The sequence below is a fragment of the Globicephala melas genome, chromosome 2 (assembly GCF_963455315.2).
Source record: "Globicephala melas chromosome 2, mGloMel1.2, whole genome shotgun sequence".
Lineage (NCBI taxonomy): Eukaryota > Metazoa > Chordata > Mammalia > Artiodactyla > Delphinidae > Globicephala > Globicephala melas.
Window position 1 is genome coordinate 166,645,445 of NC_083315.2, and position 17,581 is coordinate 166,663,025.

General features: G+C 39.3%; 1 protein-coding gene across 13 annotated transcripts in view; it reads left to right on the forward strand.

Moving 5' to 3' along the window:
* UNC79 (unc-79 homolog, NALCN channel complex subunit) overlaps positions 1-17,581 on the forward strand; it is a 249,666-nt gene that overhangs the window by 89,398 nt on the left and 142,687 nt on the right. For all 13 annotated transcript variants that reach the window (XM_030883497.2, XM_060295215.1, XM_060295222.1 and 10 more), the window contains 5 exons: positions 1,986-2,050; positions 8,164-8,252; positions 8,871-8,911; positions 11,100-11,128; positions 16,596-16,825. In XM_030883497.2, coding sequence (XP_030739357.2) covers positions 1,986-2,050; positions 8,164-8,252; positions 8,871-8,911; positions 11,100-11,128; positions 16,596-16,825 — 454 coding nt within the window. The remainder of the gene's footprint in view (positions 1-1,985; positions 2,051-8,163; positions 8,253-8,870; positions 8,912-11,099; positions 11,129-16,595; positions 16,826-17,581) is intronic.

Genomic DNA, 17,581 nt, shown 5'->3' on the forward strand with positions numbered 1-17,581 from the left:
TTTAAAAACCTTTACAGATGATTTGTGATACAAAACAAAAGCCAATAATCACTGGTCTAGTAAGCTTAAATCTAGTGTGACTTTGGTGAACTCAAAGGAGGTATTCTACAACCTGTGCTTAAGTTAGTGACACCCTGTAAAAATAGAATAAAGAGAGGAGTAGGACCTCCTAGATATCCCCACCATCCACATATAAAGCATTAATTTCTGGCAGAGCAGGAGTTTTTGGAACTCTGATCAAGTGCTGTGGCCATTTCACGTTCTAATTTGTTTGTACCTGTGCCATAACAGTTGTTATGTAGTTTAAATATTACTTTTATCTTAAAATGTCATGAACTTTTTCTTAATATTTATAAAGTGATCTCATAATACATGGATTCTCATAATACATGGATTCAGAGATGGTTAGCAGATTTCATCTTGTATGCCAACTCTGTTTTGATTAGTGGTGACTTCCTGGAGCTCAGTGTTGAGAAAGATTTTAAGGCCAGTTCTAGACTCAGCAGGAAAGAATGCTCTTATCTGTCATGAGTTTGGGATTGGAGGAATGGGGTACACGTTCCATGTATTTGCAACTTCTGTACTGGTTGAAGGCACTCTTTTTTCTCTAGATTTCTCTAATTACACAAGAAAACTTGTTGCTACTGTATCTTGACTTTTCCACATGTAGGAAACAAATATGGAATGTCTTTATTTAAATTATTTCTTCATTCATCCATTCCTTACTTATTCATTTCCTCTTTCTTTCTCTCAAAAGATATAATCAATATGATATTGTGTTATTATAGTAGTAGTTCTAGTCTGTACTTCTTTTTAAATAAATAGACCCATTGTGTATTTTTTTTAAGGTCACTGGTTCTGTTGACCATATTTTCTTGAATTCCAAATCAGACACATAGTCTTATTCCTGGTCTAACAATAGCATAGAAGAATTGAAGTTGGGACACTCTTAGAAAATTTTACAAAATGTTCAGAGCACAACTTAGGCTCAGATCATTAATAACAAATATTTTTGGATTATAATTAGACATGTAACTAAGAATATCTTCTCATCTGCAGATTTTTATATATTAGGCCAACCATGGTCCTATAGGATTAGAATATGGCGATTTAGAAAAATGTCCTACTTTCAAACATAAAATCCTATTGCATTTTTTTTATGGTGGAATATTGTTAGCTAAGTGCCTTGGGCTATAGAATCATCTGGATGATGAGAAGTAATTGTAATTCTCTTTCTGATCTGTCTCAGATCACTTGGTTCTTGTCCTCATTCTGTGTGTATACTGTGTTGAGGAGTTGGGTATTAGCAAACTAGCAGAGGTTTAGACTGTGACTAATGTGTGAGAGGGACGCATTTTGTTTGGGCAAGAAACTCATCTTTTCAGTCTCCACATTTAATGGGGATGGGTGGGAAATGGAATGGTGGAGGTTGCCTTACTACTCATTTCAGTTATTATTAATCTGAAACACTTCCTGGTGCCAAAAATCTAGGATGTTTAGCATAGTATACTATAGTGAAAAGAGCACAGTTTTGAGAACCAAGAGATATATGTTCTAGTCGTAGCTTTTCATTTACTAACTCTGTGACCATAGCAAACTACTTAACCTTTTAAATTTTAACTTACACATAAAATGAGGTTAATAATCTACTGTATCTATCGCACAGGGTTGTTGGGAGGATCAAGTGAAAACACAGATGTAAAAGCTTCTAAGAATTTAGTAATGGTATATCATTGTGAAATAATATTATGGTATTGGGTATGCCACCTTATATTAGCTTGTCTCTCCCCATAGGAAAATGGATGGGGTTGTGATATCTTTGCTTAATTTAAAAATACTTCATAGACTGAAAAAAAAATAATTATTTTAGGAAACCTTCTGATGATGGTTCTATTTAAGGAAAACTAGTGAAGTATCTGCTGTGTTTTTCCTAGGGCATGAATAATTCAGTGAGAAATACTCATCAGCTATGCTTTGCTTTACAGCTTGGAACCCCATCCACTGCCAGCACACTGAATGCCACAACGCAATTAACAAACCAGCTGTGAAGGTACTGTTTGATTAGACATGGTGCTGTATTATATTGTCAGTGGTCAAATTATCAGGAGCAAATTGCTGAATGAAATGGAGATTGCATCCTTCTCTGTAAAGCAGAATCCTGTACTCTGTGGTCATCTCAAATGACTGTTCTCTACTTGGATCTGACTGTACTCTGGTGGATTGGTTCAAGACAGAGCAATGAATAGTGATATCTGCAGATTTGACTCTGAGTTCATAGCCAAGTGCTGTGGAGAACTGCGCTAATTATCAGAATAATTCTGGTGAAACACTTACATAGTCCTTGACTGATTTCTGTCTGGGCTAATAAACTCAGGGGAATGTACTTTGGCCCTGTTTTCATGTGTTTGCTACAAGTTATGAGTGGTCTAGTGTGTGACTATGTGAATTCAAGAGTCGTAGGACAAAAACAGATAAAATTGTTAAGTCTTAGCTCAGATCACAGATGTGACTTAATTGAAATGACTGAGAGGTAGTTGGACAGCAAGCACATGGAAAATTACAAAAGAGGTAAGGGAACAGTGGTTTAGAGAGGTCAAGTCACTCTCCTAAGGTCACGCAGACAGAACTAGGTACCTTGACTCTCAGCCTTATTCTTTTCCTACCACATCTAATTGGTTCTGTCCTGTTATAATCCTGAATCTTTGAAGTAGAAAATTAAGAAATATAATTACACCACTTAACAAAATTACTTTTGGTATATTTGTCGGATACAACACTTGGCTGGAGAGACCTGTGTCTGGATTTACAAGGGTTAATTTTTAAATTCTGAGGAGTGGGAGTTAGGTCAAGTGATTAGAGTTCAAGTTGCTTTTTAGAACCTATTGTCAAGGAAGTTTGCCTCTCTTGTTCTATAGAGAGGTAGATTGTAAAGATTATCAAATAATAGAAAAATAATACTCTAATTTTTAGAAACAGAGTAGAAGAGGTAAAATGAGGTATAAAAAATATAAATATAAATGGAACCAAAAAGAACTCTAAATGGAATAAAACATGTATTTCATATACCAAAAGTGGCACAGGAGTGCCAATTATCACATTGTCGTCTAGATATATCTTACCAACAAAGGACATCCTTATATTATTATGCTTGATCTCTGCTTTTGATGAAAGTAAATTGAATGAATTTATGCTGAGAAAGAGCACGTGAGGGTAACCCACCAATGGAAGCTTAGTCCTCTCCCATTCTACGATGTGTACTCTTCCTCTGAACTTCCATAAACATTTGGGGTTCAAAGGTACTTTTCTTTGGTGTGAGGACATTTTGAGCTAAACACAAGTGAGTTCATATAGTATTCAGCTTAATTCTTCACAGTGGTGAGACTTTCACAATTCCCGTAGTTTCTATATCTGTCCTTTCCTCTTTCTGCCTAAGTTACAGTGCCCTCTTTTCGTTCACCCAGACATCAACAGAAAGGAGGTACTGAAAATCTGTTTAAGTTTTCCAGTTATTTTTTCCTTGATTTTATGTCAGACTGCATTCTCGGGTGTCCTCTGACTTCCTGATTAGTAATGGTTTTTGGCTTCCTTCCCGCAGAAGTCATCATGAATTAGAAATTCTCCCTCTCTTTAGGCAAACAGCCCAGTCTACTCCTCTGGCCTGGCCTCACTTTTCTCACAGGCCATTCCCTATAGCCAGTCCTCCAGGATAAGCCAAACCATCCCACTTTCTGTCATTTTTTAATTGAGGTAAAATTCACATAACATAAAACTAACCATTTTAGAGTGGACAGTTCAGTGGCATTTATCACAGTCACAATGTTGTACAACCACTACCTCTATCTAGTTCCTAAACGTTTTTCTCACCCCCCCAAATTTTACTTTCTCAATCCCAGTTTTCTTAAAGGGCTTCCTTTTACATTTTCACTCTATGCTTCCCAGAAAGGGAATATTCTTGTTGTCATTTCCTGTGCAGAGGCTGTTTTTGCATGACCACCGGTCTGGCTCAGGGTTATTCTTTCTTTACAATATGAGCACTCCACAAACCCACAGAGATATGAGCATATGACATGTAAATCAAGGGTACCCAACATCCAGATGCTTACAGAATAATGTTAAATGAAAAAGAAATTATGAAGTGTACAGTATGATGCAAATGTAGTTTAAAAATCACATATATGAATTTTATATTCATCTTCATAATGAACACCAACCAGTAATTCTCATCAAAATATTACCAGTGATTGCATTGAGATGGAGGGTTAATGAGTTATTTAAATTTTCTTCTTTCCTTTTCTTCATTATCTGAAGCCTTTACCTTGGGCATGTATTATATTTATAGATAGAAAATAACTATTTTTAAATGTAACAGTCAGATGTGAACATATTAATGTGGATGTAAACTGACCTGTTCAGTGCGGAACAGGATTGACACTCCTAGCCACAAATCTGAAGGGTCATGTTAATTCATTTAACATGTCAGAGGTCAACTAGCTAACCTCTAATGACTCTTTACAGTTCTAACATCCTAGGAGTTTTTACTTTGGAATGGAATGAAAAAATATCTTTACCTGACAGAGGTATCAATGACTCATTAGAAATGAGAGTAAAGTACCTATGCTGAAGAAGAGGTCTACATGGAGTGCATGGGAAAAACTCAGGGAAAATGGATTTATTTTCACAAAAAGCCTAATATCTCCATAATGTGAGTTATACCTCTAGGCAGTAATGAACCAAACTTGGGTCTGCTCGCCTGTGTGCGGTAAAGCCGGTCTACTGATACCGGCTGGTGGTGAAGGAAAGCACAGCATTTATTGTAAGGCGCCATACAGGTAGTCTGGGACGGCTAGTGCTGAAAACACCGTGACTCTCTGGTGGGTTTCAGCAAAGCATTTATAAAGGCCAGGTGGGGGCAGGGGGGAGGGGTCGCAGGGTCTGTGATCAGCTCGTGCACAGTTCTCCAATTGGTTGATGGTGAGGTAACACGGTGATGTCACAGGGGTTAACATTATCAGTCCTTAGGTGCCAGTAGGTCTGGGGGCTACAAAGTGCTCGTGATCATGAAGTAGTTAATTTCTTCCATTTAGTGGTGGTTTTAGAATCTGTAAAACAACTCGGGAAATGTTCATCAGATACTGTTATATAACTAGGTATTTCGGAGAGGAGCTACAGCAGAGGATATGGGGGAAGGGTCTGTCTCGGGAAGGCCCCATAAGGTCCAAAGTACTTTTAAGGCAAGAGCCAAAAGTTATGATAGGATCCTAAAATGAAAGTATGTTGGAAATTATAGTTCATTATATCCCACTCTGTTTTTTGGTTTTACTTGGTCCTATTTGAAAATCACTTTATGAAATACTTGAATCCCAGATAATTAGCTAACACAGGAGTCAGCAAACTATGGCTGCAGTTAAATATGGCCTGCTGCCTGTTTTTGCAAGTAAAGTTTTATTGGAACACAGCTGTGCTCTTTTGCTTACGTATTGTCTCTGGCTGCTTTTATGCTACAACAGCAGAGCTGAGTAGTTGTGACAGAGAACTTATGCCCCACGAAGCCTGAAATATTTACTTCCTGGCCATTTACAGAAAGTTTGCCAATCCCTGCTTTAACACACCACAAAGTAGTTATTCACTGTATCAAAGGAAGCATGAAAGTTACCTAAGGAAAATTTTCACACTGGGCCTTTAGCACCAGGGAATATATAATTTACAGATTTTGATGGTATAATTATTTAAGTTTAGGAATTCTAACTCTTACTTCCCCAACCATTGAAACTCCTAAGGGTTTTAACTTTAAATGACAGGCTGCTTGGGTCGTAAGTTCAGTTCATTTATCCCCTTCAAATCATTAAAAAAAAAAAAAAGCCTAAAGAAAAGGCAGAGTGAAGTTCTAGAAGAATTTGTGTACTAGGCATGTTAACTGCATACTCAGCTGTAGCATAGATTGATTACTTCTTGAAGGGCAGGAACAGAATTCAAAATGACTTTGAGACTTCCCTGGTGACGCAGTGGTTAAGAATCCACCTGCCAATGCAGGAGACGCAGGTTTGAGCCCTGGTCCAGGAAGATCCCACATGCCATGGAGCAACTAAGCCCGTGTGCCACAACTACTGAGCCTGAGCTATAAAGCCTGTGAGCCACAACTGCTGAGCCAGTGCTCCACAACTATTGAAGCCTGTGTGCCTAGAGCCTGTGCTCTGCAATAAGATAAGCCACTGCAATGAGAAGGCCGTGCACCGCAACGAAAAGTAGCCCCCACTCACCGTAACTAGAAAAGCCTGCGTGCAGCAACAAAGACCCAATGCAGCCAAAAATAAAATAAATAAATGTTTATTTTTAAAAAAAGGACAACTTTGGTGGGACTTCCCTGGTGACGCAGTGGTTAAGAATCCACCTGCCAATGCAGGGAACACGGGTTCGAGCCCTGGTCCAGGAAGATCCCACATGCTGCAGAGCAACTAAGCCCATGCGCCACAACTACTGAGCCTGTGCTCTAGAGCCCACGAGCCACAACTACTGAGCCCACATGCCACAACTACTGAAGCCTGCGCACCTAGAGCCCATGCTCCACAACAAGAGAAGCCACTGCTATGAGAAGCCCGAGCACCACAACGAAGAGTAACCCCTGCTCGCCACAACTAGAGAAAGCCCGAGCGCAGCAACGAAGACCAGCACAGCCAAAAAAAAAAAAAAAGAGTTCAGTAAGTCATAGACATTTAAACCAATGCAAAGTACAAAATTCAGTTTTTACTAGTCATTGAATGTTTTGTCCATTTGATTTAAAACATCCAGATACTTGAAATATCCTAATGATCAATTTAAGATTAATACTTTAATCTCTGTACTTACACTAATGAAAATAGGCATAAATAACTCAAAATTGAACAGAGCACTACAGGGTTAAACAAACTACAGTTCATATGTGGAAGAAAAAAAACTACCTGAAGTTGAAAGTTGGATATATAGAACTTATTCCAGAGTAAGAAAAGTGAATCACTCAATGTTAGATTTAATGCTAAGTTTTCTGAATGAGGTCTATCTTGAGAAGCAAAATTCTCTACTGCCAGCATTTCGGTAACAGTTATGATTTTTAAATCTTAATAATACATTTTCCTTTTCCCAAAGAGAGATTACTGTGTTTACTGAATTAAAGAAGGAGTTACTATATGAGTAATACAGAAGCAATGTGAACAGCCACAGAACAGGATGATTTTTTGTTGTTGTTGTTTTTTGTTTTGGGTCTTCGTTGCTGCACATGGGCTTTCTCTAGTTGCGGTGAGCCGGGGCTACTCTTCGTTGCGGTGCGCGGGCTTCTCATTGTCGTGGCTTCTCGTTGCGGAGCATGGGCTCTAGGCGCACAGGCTTCAGTAGTTGTGGCACATGGGCTCAGTAGTTGTGGTTCGTGGGCTCTACAGTGCAGGCTCAGTAGTTGTGGAGCACGGGCTTAGTTGCTCCGCAGCATGTGGGATCTTCCCGGTCCAGGGCACGAACCTGTGTCCCCTGCACTGGCAGGTGGATTCTTAACCATTGAGCCACCAGGGAAACCCACAAGATGATTTTTTATCTTTATAGAATGAGGGTGGATTTCTTTTTTTAAAAAAATTAATTAATTAATTTTTGGCTGCGTTGGGTCTTCGTTGCTGTGCGCGGGCTTTCTCTAGTTGTGGCGAGTGGGGGCTACTATTCGTTGCGGTGCGCAGGCTTCTCATTGCGGTGGCTTCTCTTGTTGTGGAGCAACGGCTCTAGGTGCACAGGCTTCAGTAGTTGTGGCTCAGTATCTGCAGCTCACGGGCTTTAGAGTGCAGGCTCAGTAGTTGTGGTGCACGGGCTTAGTTGCTCCGCGGCATGTGGGATCCTCCCAGACCAGGGCTTGAACTCGTGTCCTCTGCATTGGCAGGTAGATTCTTAACCACTGCGCCACCAGGGAAGTCCAGAGGGTGGATTTCTTGACACTATTTGTGACTTGAATTGCAAATAACAGGAGAAGTGAAAAACCACAGCAGCCACATTTAAACCTCCAATGTGGGAAAACAGTTATAGGTTGAATGGGTTTTACTGAAAATATTTATTCTGCTTTGCTTTCGAAAATCTATTATCGAAACGTTTGTGCGCTTGATATAGGGAACGTGATAAACAGGAGAGTTCATTCTGTCTTTTCATGTGTTTCAGATGTGTATAGACCCCTCCCTGTCTGTAGCTTTGGGTGATAAACCACCCCCATTGTATCTCTGTGAAGAATGCAGCCAGAGGATTGCAGGGTAAGTATAAGAAAAGGAAATAGGGCTACAATGAGAAGAGAAGAATAATCACTTCGACTTAAATTGGTTGTTACCTTCATTTTCCACTAGCCTCTCTGTTTTTTAAAGGTTAGTTTGTCAGATATTTAATATATATCAAACTTTCATTTGAAAAGATTTCAGCTCTGAAAAATTGCAGTATTTCTCTCCATGTGACAAGAGAAAGCAATTCCACTTAATAAAGCAGCTCCACTCTTCAATTGACCCTGTGAAAATGGCCGCAGAGAAAAAGAAAAGAAAGCTGTGGTTTTCAAACATGACATAAAATTCATATGGGTTTTCTATGCTTGTTCGTTTCACAGAATCACACTCAGCTTTGTACAAATCATGCTGTATTTTGGTTGACTTAATTAGCATCTGGAAAGTATCATTTAAAGATAACTGAATATGATGAAATGCCTATAATTTATAATTTAGATGGAATGCATTAGACATTTAAAAAGTTTATTATGATAGTGCTCTTAATTACACATCCTTTATATTAAAAGCCTTTTAGCAATAGCGTGCAGCTTATAAGCATTCATGTGGAAGGGTAACATTGCAACAAAGTTCAAAAATGAATTCTGTTTTTCTTTATAGGGAACACAGTGAATGGTTGATTGACGTTCTTCTGCCACAAGGTATGGCTTACTTCAGAAGGGATGAATAATGAGTAATCATGACTAATGGCACCGTTGATTTTTCTCCTTTTGTACTGTTTTATTTTACAAAGACAGCAACCAAAGTATTACTTTCTGTGCATATTCACTGATAAGAAGCATGATATCAATGTCTTGCTTGTAATATACCCACACATTTAATAATGAGGGAAGAGGTATCATCTCCACCACAATTAGAGGTAGGTGTTGGAATTAGGATTCTGTATGACCAAAGCTGGATTCTGCCTTAAGGGGTTTTCTGTGTATATAACAGGTGTTGCCTGCAAGTTTGCTGTGCAAGTCAGAAAGGAAATAAGGAACATCAGTGAGAAGAGCATAAATAATGGGTCTTTCTCTTGCCACGGTTACCAGCTCTGTGTTTTTAGGGAAAATTATTTAATCGCTCTGAGAGTCAGTTTCCCCTTCAGTAAAATGGGGATAAATATATCTGACCCATCTCAGTCAAAAGACGAGATTGTAATGCTTGCAGTTTGCTAGAGTTCTGAAAGCTGTGCCTGATAAGTTGGCAGGTTGCAGACAGGGTGTTTCCCTACACATGGGGAGGCAGGTATTCCAGCCACCTAATTGCAGGATGAAATGACCAGGAAAAATACTTAGCAGAGGAAAGATGAAAAGTGGAAAAAGCTGGGGGCATACTGAGCACAGATCAGGCACCCAGGAAGAACTTGATCTATAACTTCAGAGGTAGATAATAAAAGAATTTTTATGAAAGGCCTCACTTAAAAAGAAATGGAAAAACCTCATGTTAACTAAATTCGGTAAACACTTTTTTTCAAAATTTAAGGTCTTTGCCTGATGATAATTACACTCCTTCTTTGTAGTCTAACTCTTAATATTAGGTTATCTCAACCTGAAGAAATAAATTGTTTAGTGAGTGCTCTGCATCTGTAAAATGGGTCAATAATGTCAGCCTCTATATCCTTTAAAGAGACATTTAAAAATTTTATATAAGAATATCTGTAAAAAGATTTGGGCTTACATGGGTAAAGGTAACCTTTTTTTCCCCTTAAATTAGTGAACTTCCAGTGCTCCGAGGTAAAACCCATAGTCAGGTTCTAAACTATATTTTAAATTTCAGATACGTTGCTGAATTCTGGCCATGATCTGCAGATGATATTCATCTGTGGAAGAAAACCGATAATAACTTTTCATTATTTATCCAGAGATGTGACCCATTAACCTCAGGTTAAGATAAACTCCAAGATATCAAACTGTTAAATAACCATTAATTATACAAAATCAGTTTTAACAACTGAGTTGTTAATTTCATTGATTTGACATCCGCTAATTCATAATTTCCAGACAGAGTTTGGGAGACATTTATCTTTGATCTTTTTAATAAATTGTGACATCGGCATTTAAGTCTATTTTTTGAGCACTTACTATTTCATGGGAAATGTTAACAGATTCTTGGAAAAATTATTTTCAATTACACCCAAGCATCAGTTTTCATGGAAATAATTGGTATGCCCACTAAAAAGAGCTTTTATCCATTTATTAAAATCAATCCTGAAGTACTAAAGTAATTTGACAGCTTTACTCCAGCTGGCCAATCCATGGGTTTGAAATTGCTTTCTCTTAAATAAGCCTGCAGCTGGTTTTGCACTAGTTAAGGACTGATGTAAGTTGATAGTTTGAGTCTAATTCATCCAAGTTATTAAGTTTTTTTCTATAGTTCTGATATAGCAAATCATCTCCATGGTGAAACTCTAAGCATATCACATCAACTCAGTGTCACAGCATAATGGAAGAACAGTAGACAGGGAGTCCAGTGACATTTGCTCCAGATTGGCCTGTACCATTGATGGCCTGTGTGACGCTGAAGAAGCCATGTAACCCTCAATTTTGTTCTCTGTCAAATGAGGGGGTGAGGTTAAAGTTATTTGATCTGAATTCTAAGTCATGTGTGAGAAGATTGAATTATTTCTAAGGAGAGGTGAAAATATTTGCAGCCTCATTAAACATACCACAGGTATTTTTAACCTCATTAAACATAACTAGATGACAGTTTATGAGAGGAGGGAGAAGCTGTTTTGGCCAAATCTGGAGGTTGTGTTACTAAGCTTGTTTTTTGCTCACCTTGGTGGCTGCCCTTATTTAAAACGGGCTCTCTTTCTTTGTTGATATTTTGTGTACCTTCCCCTTACAGCTGAAATATCTGCTATATGTCAGAAGAAGGTAAGAGCAAACCATCTGTGTGGTGGGGCATGATTTGCTGTGTCTGTATGTAAATTCATTCATTGACATCTGCCTCATTTCTGCACCATGGTTTCCCAGTGTGTACATGTCACTGTATTTGTGAAGGGGGAAAGGAAATAATTCAGCATGCAAGATTGCTGTGTCTGGATGGTCTCTGTTTACATTTCTGCTTTTGCTTACCCATCTATGCACAGTGTTTCTGAAAAGTAATCTGAAATAAAAGCATATGTGTAACTCTGGGATAGAAGTCTAAATACAAAAAGGTTTGAGTGACAATGCAATACATGCAACTTAACTTTGGTAAAGGATGATCATGTTTGCTAAAAGTCTTTATTGTTTGGAAGTGGAATGCAAATAGTCCAATATATGTGTGTCAGAAACATACCCAGACCAAGTATATATGGAAAATATTAATTTATATGTAAGTTGAATGATATCTCTAGTTAACGATTCCACTTTTGAATAGCCACTGTTCATGACAGTTTCCCTAAGCCATTTCCATCTTCTTTTCTTGCTCCAGTTGCTGAAAAGTACAAGAGAAGGTAGTATGGTGTGATACAAAGAACTTTGCACTAGTTGGTTGTGATACTTGGGTTCTGGTCGGCTCTATTCCCACCTAGCTATGAGACTATGTACAAGTCATTTATGCTTTTGGGGAGCTGTTTATGAGTGGATACCTTTAGAGGGCTGTTTCAGTTATCTATTGCCACCTAATAAACCATCCTAAAATGTACTGGCTTATAACAACAAACATTTGTTTGATCACGATGCTGTGGATCGGCAGTTTTGCCTATGCTCGCCTGGGTAGTTCTCTTGATAAACTCCTCTAGGCTCACTCATGTATTGATAATTGCAATCAGTTAGTGGGTTTGCTGGCAACTGGTTGGTCCCAGATGACTTTACTCCCATGTCTGGGGCCTCAGCTGGGATGGCTGGAATGGTTGGGATGACAGGGGTGTCTGGCCCTCCCTCTTTCCATTAGGTGTCTCATCTTCCAGGAGGCTAGGCTGGATTTGTTCACAAGATATCAGTGTTCTGAGAAAACGAGAGAGGAGGTTGCAAGGCCTTTTGAACCTGAAGCTCAGTAGTCACACAGCATCACTTCTTTTTTTTTTTTTTTTTTTTTACAATGTTAAATGTTATGTTTTATCACATTTACGATGCTGTGTTTCCAAGCATTATACTATAGAAAGAAGAACACTCATTACTAATTTCTAAATCATAGTTTGTATCATATACCTTTTATTCTAACACAGCATCGCTTCTGCTGCATTCCATTGGCCAAAGCAAGTCCAAAGGACAGCTCAGTTTCAAGGAGTGGGGAAATAGACTCCTCCTCTTTATAGAAGGAGCAGCAAGAATTTTGTGGTCATATTTAATGTACCACAACCTACCCTCTGGGCATCATTACTTACATTCTTTCCATGTACCAAATACTCTCAGCACCTTATAAGACCTCCAAAAGTCTTACCCATTTATGGCTTCAGGCTTAAAGTCCATTGTCTTATGATCTGCATCTGGTCTGGTCACTGATGAAACCCCTCGGGTATGAATTTTCTTGAACCAGAGACCTGTGAACTAAAAAGGCAAGTTACATACCCAACACAAAATGCGAGACAGGGATTGGATAACAGCAATAGACCTCTGTTCAGAAAGAGGAAGGGGAAGCAGGTAGCTGTTACTAGTCAATAGCAGCTCTAGCCAGGAACATGTCAACAGTTCCTCTGTCTTTAAGGAATAGCAAATATGCCTTGATTAGGATCTGATTTTGCTTCCTGGGAATAGTTTCCTAAGTCATTTCTTTCCTGGGATCTTTGCTCCACTCTTTAAGACATCTTTCCTTTATAATAAGAAATGGCCCATGTTGCAGCTGAGTAACCCTCTCAGTCTGCTTCCTGTATGTAGAAGTTGGGGTTCCATAGTCCTCTTTTCGTGTTGAACTGTGTCTGTCCCATTTGGTCTGCTGGTGGTACTTTTGCTAGTATGCCTCTCTTTAAAACTTTGTGGATTTTCAATGAATCTAATTGGGGTTCAGTGCTGTCAAAGGCACATCTATAATTCTTTTTGAGTATAGAAATGCCTTCTATACTTCGGGCATTTCAGCCCTTAACAATAATTATTAGAAGCCCTGTTCTAGCTGGAAGGCTCAACTGGGCATCGCCTTATATAGCTTTCTGAAGTTTTAACAAGGGATCATATAGTCATTCAGCATACTTTTGATTTCATTTTTATTCCGAGGCTATTTCCTACTTTGAGAATCTTTTACAAGCTGGAGAGACTAGGATGAGAAACAGTTTTATTTCTAAATTGGCATTTCCTGGCTCTGGTGGTATATGTAACATACTTGACACCCAGGGTGGATCATTTTTTAATACTCCCCTCCTTTATATGACAAAATTATTTTCAGTAATAAAGTTAAAATTAGCACATTTTTATTACTTATCCTTTAATAAATGTTGTGTTTTATATGAAAGTTAATTTGGAGAACTTTCCTTAAGTTCCTAATAGATCAGAATTGTTTGAGCTTGCTTTGGGCAAAGTTTGTGTCTTTCAATACTATATATTCAGTACTACATATTCCTACATTTGAATAGTAGGTTTGAGATAAACATCAAGATTGTATCAAATACAACATTGTAAATCAGCTATACTTCAGTAAAAAAATAAATTAAAAAACTGTATCAAATAAGCATCGAGAGACAGATGCTTTATTTCAATTCTGCTGTTCTGTGAGACCACTTGGAATTATTTATTTATATTTAAAATTCAAAGCAATGAAACAGAGTGGCTAGAGCGAACCTTTGAAAACATGCCCAGCTGAATCTGAACCTAAGGGAAATCTCTCTAATTTACTTTTGAAATGAATGCATGTAGCTGAGTCCACAGGGTTTAGGACTGATTGTGGCTTGGAAATATATTATTAAAACTTAGTAGGAACCACAGCAACTGTTTAGAACTTTGACCAACCAAAGGTTATTTAGGGGCAAAGTATTTTATTGCTGATATTATTTAGAATTGATGGCACATGGGGATAAGGCAGGTTGACTTTTAGTTGATATTCCAGATACTAACATACACAGTATGTCCAGATACTACCTAAGAAATCACTCAAAATGTAGCAGCATGAAACAACAACTATTTAATTATGCTTACAGATTCTGAGGGTCAGGGATTTGGACAGGACACAGTCCACAGCCTATCTCTGCTTGATGATGTTTGGGGCCTCATCTGGGAAGACTAACTTGACTAGTTAGGGGCTGGAATTACCTAGAGACATCTAGATCGTATGTTTGGGCTCTGGGTTGGGGTGACTTGAAGGCTGGGCTTAGAGTAGAGACTTACACATTGCCTCTCCATGTGCCTTGACCATGGCACAGTTCTAAGAGTATCCTGATGAGGAAGCTTCTGAAGAGAGAATATTCTAAGACAGCAAGTTGGAAGCTGCATGTCCTTTTAGAATTTGCCTTGGGAGTCCTGTGAGTATCACTTCTGCCGTGCTCTGTTGGTTGAAGCAGCCACAGCCCATCCAGATTCAAGGCTCATGAAAGCATATCTGAGGAACTAAACCAAAAGAGCCTCACCCACAGCTGGACTTAATTTAGACAAGAAGACCTTGGACCTCCAGCCAGGAATTTGCATGTGGGAAGAATGTAAATAATTTGTGACCAGAAAATAGGATTGGAAATTGTAGGCCTTAAACGTTGGGACTTTATTATAGCTAATAACTACCCACTAAACCCATATCCACATCCTATTGTTTATGTAACAGTGGGAATCCCAGAGGAACAAAGACTAACTATAACTGGAAGGAAGAAATAAACACTAACAATGTACTCCGATATAACCCACCCTGCTAGTGATGTGGTTGGGTTTGGTTTGGTTTGGTTTGGAGAAGCCCCAAACCAGTAAGGATTCATGTGCTTCCAGAATGAAATTTAGTAAGTGAAAGAGAAAGAAAAGGCACGAAGCAGGAAAGACACCTCACTTGGAGAAGTCGGGGCTGACTTGGATGCTGAAGAAGACCTGGGCTTCAGATGCAGAGGCAGCACACTGTATTTGAACAAATAATTTTTAAAAACTTGTTAATGAAAGGGAAAAAAGATCATAAAAAATTTAAACTTGCTTTTATGATTTATTGACCTGGGTCCTGTTCAGAAAATGAGATTTCCTAGCACTCGTATCCAAAGCCTTGTGCTAAAATCGAAGTGGAACAAGCCTTACTTTGAAATGGTTGTTCCGATAGGCAATTCAATACATTGTCAATGTTTGGATATAGGTTTTGTACTTGCCTTTTTCCTTCTTCTGTCTCTGCACTTCGCAAGATGTCTGTCATGGAAGGTTTTCAGTCTTCCTCAAGCCCTGAGTTCATAATGGCTTAGGATATTATTTCCCCTATTATATTCCATCTTTTAAAAAATTTTATTGGATTATAGTTGATTTACAATGTTGTGTTAGTTTCAGATGTACAGCAAAGTGATTCAGTTATACATATACATATAGTCATTCTTTTTCAGTGTGTTCCATCTTAATAAGCTCTATTGAAAGACTGAAATGCTCTCTTGACACAAGACATTGATTATGTGGTGGTGACATCTCTAAAAGGCTTGGGCACAGTTTTGTGCAGAGGTCAGGGATATTTCCTGATTGCTCCTCAAATTGCATTATGTGGGCGCTGCCTTTCTCCCCTGCTTCTTGTCAGGGCAGCTCTGATAATAACCCCCCCTGAGCTTCAGAATCTCTCTTATACTGCACCACTTTTCTCACTTCATCTGTTGACTCCTTTCCTCTAGTTGATGTCAGCCGCTGAGTCTGTGAATGCTTCTTGCTGTGTTTTGATGTTCCTGTGGTGTCCACTGACATATTCTTTAGGTCTTGATAGAAAGAGTGCCCGTGGGGATGGACAGGCCAGCTTTGGGGTCATCAGCTCGGTGCAGCACAGCTCCCTGCCTGTCCTTGAACGCACCAAGGACAGATGAGCTGCAGTGGAAATCGGCCCTTTAGGTGGTGGATAAAATAATTTTGAAAGTTTATTTTAGGGGTTAAAATTGTTTGTTTCCGACTCTCATGTGCTGTGATGCACTGTCTCTGTACCACAGTTTTAATTTTTTTTCATATTTCTGCTGAAAACTCTTGAAATGCTAACTTGAAATAATCCAGGAAGACCCCCATGCCTCATGGCTGAGGTCACTTTACAGAGGACTTTTCTACAGTTTCACTCATATTTAGAACGTTTCTACCACTCACACTAATAGAAACCACTTCTCACCTTTATTTTTAACTATAGCTGAAATCTCACTGGTTAGAGATGACCTGCATTTTGGAAACTAGTGGCACTTCAGAAATGCGCTGCCACTTCCAGTGGCCCTTTAAGTTTCCATTTGTTCCAATTAGTAGCCAAATTTACCTCAGTGGTGACTTTTAATTGATTTCACTCTTTTTCTTCTAGAACTGCAGTTCCCACGTTAGAAGAGCTGTTGTCACCTGCTTTTCAGCAGGGTGTTGTGGTCGTCACGGAAACAGGCCTGTTCGGTACTGCAAAAGATGCCACTCAAATCATCACAGTAACGAACTGGGAGCTGCCTCGGAGACCCACCTCTATCAGACCTCCCCTCCACCCATCAACACTCGAGAATGTGGTGCCGAGGAACTTGTCTGCGCCGTGGAGGCGGTGATTAGGTAACAGCTTCATTAGAAACTTACCCTGAAAACACTGCCTTTGCTTTGAGCCACCCTGTTCACATTGAGATGTGCAAATTTATTTATTTATTTTTATTTTTAAAATTATTTACTTATTATTTATTTTTGGCTGCATTGGTCTTTGCTACTGCACGCGGGCTTTCTCTAGTTGCGGCGAGCAGGGGCTACTCTTCGTTGCGGTGTGCGGGCTTCTCACTGCGGTGGCTTCTCTTGTTGTGGAGCACGGGCTCTAGGCACGTGGGCTTCAGTAGTTGTGGCACGCAGGCTCTAGAGCGCAGGCTCAGTAGTTGTGGCACACGGGCTCAGTGGCTCTGTGGCATGTGGAATTTTCCCGGACCAGGGCTCGAACCCACATCCCCTGCATTGGCAGGCGGATTCTTAACTAGTGCGCCACCAGGGAAGTCCGAGATGTGCAAATTTAATTCAACTTCAAGTGCCCTCAGCCGGGCAGCTCAACTTCCACAATGTTGCAGTGACGATGTTTTAATTCATTCATTCAACAAATATTTTTATCTAATGCCAGTTATGTGCCAGGCATGTATCAGACACTTGGAAGACAGAAGAGAGTAAAATGTAACCTCTGCTTTCAAGTTACCCATGTAGGGACTATAAAAACAGAAGAACGAAATTGCAATCCAGTGTGGTGAGCACAATGACGACACAGAGTAGGGGGTCTTAGGGGAATGAAGTGGAGGCGCCAGTCAGAGTGAGAGGTGGGAATAAGGCTGTCCCAGA